The sequence below is a fragment of the Pteropus alecto genome, unplaced genomic scaffold (assembly GCF_000325575.1).
Source record: "Pteropus alecto unplaced genomic scaffold, ASM32557v1 scaffold106, whole genome shotgun sequence".
NCBI lineage: Eukaryota > Metazoa > Chordata > Mammalia > Chiroptera > Pteropodidae > Pteropus > Pteropus alecto.
In genome coordinates this window covers 15,196,384-15,202,284 of record NW_006442103.1, presented here as the reverse complement: position 1 = coordinate 15,202,284, position 5,901 = coordinate 15,196,384, and the positions used below count along the sequence as shown (strand labels likewise).

General features: G+C 48.0%; 1 protein-coding gene across 1 annotated transcript in view; it reads right to left on the bottom strand.

Moving 5' to 3' along the window:
• Nucleotides 1–5,901, bottom strand: part of PTGFRN (prostaglandin F2 receptor inhibitor) — a gene marked incomplete at its 5' end in the record, with an annotated part of 42,795 nt that overhangs the window by 28,949 nt on the left and 7,945 nt on the right. The window contains 1 exon segment of the mRNA XM_025052299.1: nt 5,645–5,901. This exon segment is cut by the window's right edge and continues 26 nt beyond it. Within this exon segment, the coding sequence (XP_024908067.1) occupies nt 5,645–5,901 (257 nt within the window).

Sequence of the window (5,901 nt, the reverse complement as noted above, 5' to 3'; positions counted from 1 at the left end):
TTAAGTGCCAAGACTAAGACTATGGCCTTGTGCTGTGTGTGTGTGTGTGTGTGTGTGTGTGTGTGTGTGTGAGCAGAATGCTAGGGGAGGCTCTGGCTCCACGAGGACAGAACTGTAGGATCTCCTCACACACGCGGTTACTAACGCTCGCTCAAAGCCTGCTGCATCCCAGATAGAAGATGAGAGTGATGATGTCGGCCGAGGCACTGACCCTGAACCCCGGAGCATTGCAGGGCCATGTTCTAATACCCCCGTTGAAGCTTAGGGAACTTGGTAGAACTAATTAGATGAATAGGCTACATATGCGAATCAGAGGAAATGGGGGAAGGGCTACCATCTCTGCTGATACAGTTTTATTCTCTTGAATTGGGCAGGTACTTTAGAGGCAGCTGAGCAAGTTGATTAATTGCCAAAGAGTTGCCACTATCACATTTGTACAGAACAATTAAATATTCTCTAGCATTCAACCGAGAAAGCGATAAATGAGGATCTCTTGTTTTGGGAGGACACTTGACCCCATCTTAGTAGAACCATTATTACGAGGCTGCATTTAGCATTAGCCATGTCGGAGTAATACAGATAGTATCATCTGAATGGGACAGCTAAGTCCCCCACACAAAATAACACTTCAGAGGCACTTTTCTCTCTGGTCCTCACTCAACTCCTTCCAAAGAAGGAAGAGTGAATTACCAGATTGGGGGTGCGGGCAGGAAAGGGCTGAGTGTGGTCAGCTCAGCCCCTCTCCTTGGGAGCAGTGCTTCCAGGATACACATTCCTGGTCTTTTCGGGTTCCTCTGAGCCCTAAGTCAGACTCCTACGTCTTACTTGGTTAAGACCTTGGTGGGGAACAGTATGTTACACAGTGAGCCCCCCAAACACCAATAAATCATCATCACCACCATGAAAGTGTACTGAGCACTTAAGTACAAGCACCATGTGAAACACTTACATGCAGTATCCCATGCATTATTGTAGGAAACCGAGACAACCAAAGCTTAGAAACTTTAACACCAATAAATCATCATCACCACCATGAAAGTGTATTGAGCACTTAAGTACAAGCACCGTGTGAAACACTTTTACATGCAGTATCACATGCATTATTGTAGGAAACCAAGACAACCAAAGTTTAGAAACTTTAGAGCCATGCCCAAGGTGACACACCCGGGAGGCGGTGAGGCAGGAGTCCACAGCTTCCACAAGCTCTCCTGCCTTCAGACATACTCCTAGACCGACAGCTAGTAAGAACTGCCTGTAAAAGTCTACAGATCTAAATCTTACCTCCTAGAGATGGCCCAGAACTCTGAAGTCTCCACCAAGTACTTAGCAGATTAACAACTCCTTTTAAAGAAAAATAATTACCTTCCTGGCTGGCACGCTGCTGCTGAACGAGGGGCCGGTGCTCTGGTGGGGAAGCATGCAAATCAGGTTCTTAAGCCTGAACAGCACTGGGTTCTGCTTCCTCCTGCACTTATGTCTGAAGCCCGAGGAAGCCTCCCCAATTAACGCCACAGAAGTCTGGTGCTCCCGCGCAGGGAGCTCAACCGTGAACTACGTAGTATCCAACTCTTGCCAAAGGCTCATTTAAGACATCTGATGGCGGAGAGAGGTGGCTTAATACGCAGCCACTTGCCATTCCTCCCAATTCTCTATACCGTCAGCCATATACTAAACTGGATCAACACAAAGCAACATTTGTCCTCCACAGGAACTCAGCTTTTTTATAGAAACTCCTTCACACACTTAAGATTTATTCCCTTGGCTTTTGTAGAGACTGAATATGAGAAACGTTCATTTAAACAATCACTTAGGGCCTTTTGTAAAAGAACAGTTAAAAGCACTGTCCATTATGTTATCCAATGCCCCTTAAATAAAAAAAAAGCACATGATAAAATTCAGTGCCAAGAAAAAGTTTGTCTCTCTGAAAGGACTCGTTTTCCTTCATCGGAGGAGAACGGGATAATGACATTTCTTTTTGCCTCGACTTTTCAAAACTTCAGAGGCAGATTCGGTGTTCAAATGCAGTAACTAAAACATCCCAGCTACCTTGCGATACCTATTCTTTGCTTTTTTTTATACCTCTTTTGATCTTATTTTATTTTTATGTCTCCTCCTTTAAATTGTGATTCATTTCTCAAGCCAACTTAAATCTTTTTCTCCCCTTCAAATGTAGGACATAAATCCTAAGTAAAAGAGACTTTTGCTTAGCCTTTAAAAAATTGTCATGCTCCTCCCAGCTGTTACAAGCGCTCTTGGACTTGCCAGATGCACGTGCATCACTGTCCTGATCTCGGTCCGCTTAACGCAATGGAACATGAGACTCCCATCAGCTTCAGCCCCTCACCCACCCAGTGGACCAACCCTAAGCAAATAAGGACAAGAATGACCCAGCTTTTAGGACTCTACGCTCTAGAGTTTCAGGAGTGAAGCTGATTCCCAAAGCCCAAAATGTTTCCACATGACAGTACTTGAGACGGACTCCACCTAAGATGACAATACTGGGGACAGACTGGACCCAGGGCCGTAATGCTCTCCACGCCGTCCTGAACATTCCTTTCAAAATAAAAGAAATGAACGTTAACCCTGGTGATAGATTCTGTTCTCCAAAGACGACTGCAGCAACATTTCCCAGCCACACGTCCCTTGCCAATGTGACCGGGCTATTCTACCATCAGGAGATGGGGGTCTCTTTCTCCACCCCTTCAATGTGAGCAGATTCTGTGATGGCTTTGACCAACAGGGAACAGTACAAGTGACACTGTGCCAGTCCCAGGGATAGCTTTGAACTGGCTGGGCACTTCCACTTCCTGCCTCTTGGAAGCCAGCCACCGTGAAGGAGAAGACTGTGCTGTGAGAAGCCCAAGCCATGTGGAAAGGGCCGGAGGATGAGATGCCATGTGGGCACAGAGAGAGAGAGAGAGGCCCAGGAGCACAGTGACAGTGCATGGGAAAGCCATCTGGAAGGGAATCCCCAGGCCTGGCTGTCCCAGCTGTCACCATGCGCATCAGAGACGAACCCCCTTGGGTCCTTCCTAATTCCTGACCCTTAAAATCATAAGCAATTAAAAAAAAACAAAAAAAACAACAAAAAAACCCCAATGGTTTTCAGATGGGGCTAGGGGCAGCACCTCACTCACAAGGCTGTTGTGGTGATTAACTCTGAATGCATGTAAAGCCCTTAGCCTAGTGCCTGGCACACAGTTAAGTGTTCAATAAATGGTAATTACTATTTTTAATCTGCCAAGTAGCAAAAGTGAGTTTTGTGAAATACCTGCATAGGGAACCGAATTTCTCAAGAACTCTGTGACAACATTCCACAGTCCGTGACTTAAGATGACCTATGTAAACAGAGAACCTGGCAGATCATTTGCAGCCTGCCTTTTCTGGCCACCTCTCAGTTACCTGCAACAGGCCCCAGGTTGCATGTGGTATGGGGATCCACATATATGTCATGTATCTAGAGAGAATCATATCATGCCAGTCTGGGCAGAGAATCCAATTGAGAGGTCCTGGAAAAAGGTCTGCTGCCGTACTCACGCCCAACCGGCCTCCTGACTTGTCTAAGCAGCTGTAACGGTGTGAGTCACAGGCATAAGGAAGGAGGAGATTTAAGAGGAAGAAAAGAGAAGAATGCAGTCGGTTTGTAATAGGCTTTTTAGTAGGTTTACTGGGAGTGTAAATATCTCCGAACACTCTACGGGTTGAACATCATTGCTTGCTTTGAAAAACCTCGTTTTCCAATACACATATGTTAACACTACTCAAGTATCCGCCGCTGGTTCATCTATCCATCCCACCAATGTTCACTGAGAGCCCATGATGTGCAAAGCGCTGTGCAAGGTGTGGGTCTCAGTGTACCCTGGCGTCAGTCAGGAAAAAGCACACGGATGACTTTCGCAACAATGGTGCTGGTACTCTGCAGAAAAACAAACAACTGGATCCTTAGGATAATAACTGAAACTTTTCCCACAATTTAGTCTCTCCATTTCTTCTCACTTTGGAGAACACAGACACCAACAAATCCCTTCCAGTGAAAAGAGCCTGTTCCCTCCCAGAGCTCGCCTCCTGTTCTCTGCCAGTCCCTGCAGGCCCCCTGGGTATGCCGGGATCAATGCACCAGTACTTCAAAGAGGCCCTCAAATTGGAGTGCAGGCAGCACTGTCTAAAAAAACCCACTTGAGCTGTGATTCTAAGTTGGAGGGGGAGGGGGTGCCTAGAGTCAGAGCTGAGATCTGACAGCACCACACAATGCACTGGGATCAGCGCCGTGAGACAAATTCAGTTCCAGAGATGAAAAATCTTTGGGTGCTGACAACATCTGTTTTATTTTGAAGGTTGCTAGGGAGAAGCCTGGCTGGGCCAGCATTGTTCCAGTTCAGTACTTCATAGCGAGCATCCTGCGTGGGGTTCAGACAGCAAGAATAAAAGCTTGCCAGATAAAGCCTGCTCCTTTCACTTTTCAGATATCAAAGAATCCCTTTGCTACCAGGGGTGACAAACACCCTGCCTGCTCAGAACTGGGCGTGCCTTCCGCTTACTCCCTGATTACTCCTCTTCTTCCTGCCCCCTCTGTCCCCACGTGCCGGCTCCCCATCTTTGCCAGATAAAGGCTTACTCGGAAGAAACAGATCCACTAGCCAATGAGTAGATTTCATGCAGAGACAATGAAGAGCTAAGTGTGAGTGGGGCGGGGGGGATTGTCTAGCATCACATGAAGGAGGAAGTGATTTCCTGGACTTTGAAGATGTGTTAGCGCCCGATAATCAGAGCCAAATGCCTCCAACAGGGCTCAGCACGGTCGTGGGACAGCAGAGAGCTCAAGCTCAGAAAAGAAGTTTCACTTGCAGGCCTGTTTCCAGCTTCGTGATAATGGAGGGGTGGGAAGTGAGGCACTCCACACTCCTCGACCCCATCCTGCCTGAGTTTCCTTACAATTAACTACAAGACAGTAACAAAGATTAGGAAGTCAGCCCGGCAGGACAAGCATTTAGGACGATAAGAAACGGGGAAGATGACGCTGGTAAAAAGAAAGGACGCGACAGTGATCTTCGCAGAGATGACGAACTGTTATAAATGGATGGCAAGGCGCCAACAGTTGAGAGCCACCCTCGAACGCTGGGAAAGCAGGAAGGCCCTTGCATTGAACTGGCATCTGCAAATAAAATCATTTTGGGATTCTGGGCATTCCATGAAACACCCGCATTCCATTAAGTGCAGGAATTCTCTTCCTGCACTGGGCTAGAGCACCAGCTCCTGCCAGGGAGCACCCAGAATCTAGGAAATGCACAGGGAGGATGACGGTCCTTCCCCCCCACACCCCCCCAAACAGAGATCCATTTCAAAGAGCCATTCAGCAGGGCCGGCCCTGCAAATCTCACACAACAAAAGGAAACTCTATCCTCTCAAATCAGAGTATTGAAGCGACTGAGGCCACATTATCTAAACATTTCCCTGGCCTGCCAGATTCCATTTCAGCCAGTTTTGCTTTCGCCCACAGCTTGGGATCCATCCAAGCTCAAGTACGCCTGTCCTGATACCAAGAACACCAAAATAATGCAACGTGCACATCGCTCTGACTTCTCCGGATGTCCTCAAGGAGGAACTAAGCCTGAGAGGCTAAAGAGCCACCCCCTAAGCCACTCACCTAGCCAGGTCACATCCACACTGGCTGGGACAGACATGGCCTCTGCCACCTTGTGCCAGCTCCTGTTGTGCCCTGGTGCCCAGAGCGCCACGTGGCAGAAATAGTGGCCAGAGTTCTCTCTGCTGACATCTCGAACGAGTAAGTGGTAGGAGCGGGCACCCACGTGACTCAGAGCAACGTGAGGAGAGCTGTGTGCCAGGGACTCGCGGTCCAGCCGAGCCAGCACGTGGGGGCCGGGCCAAGTGCTGTCAGGTGTC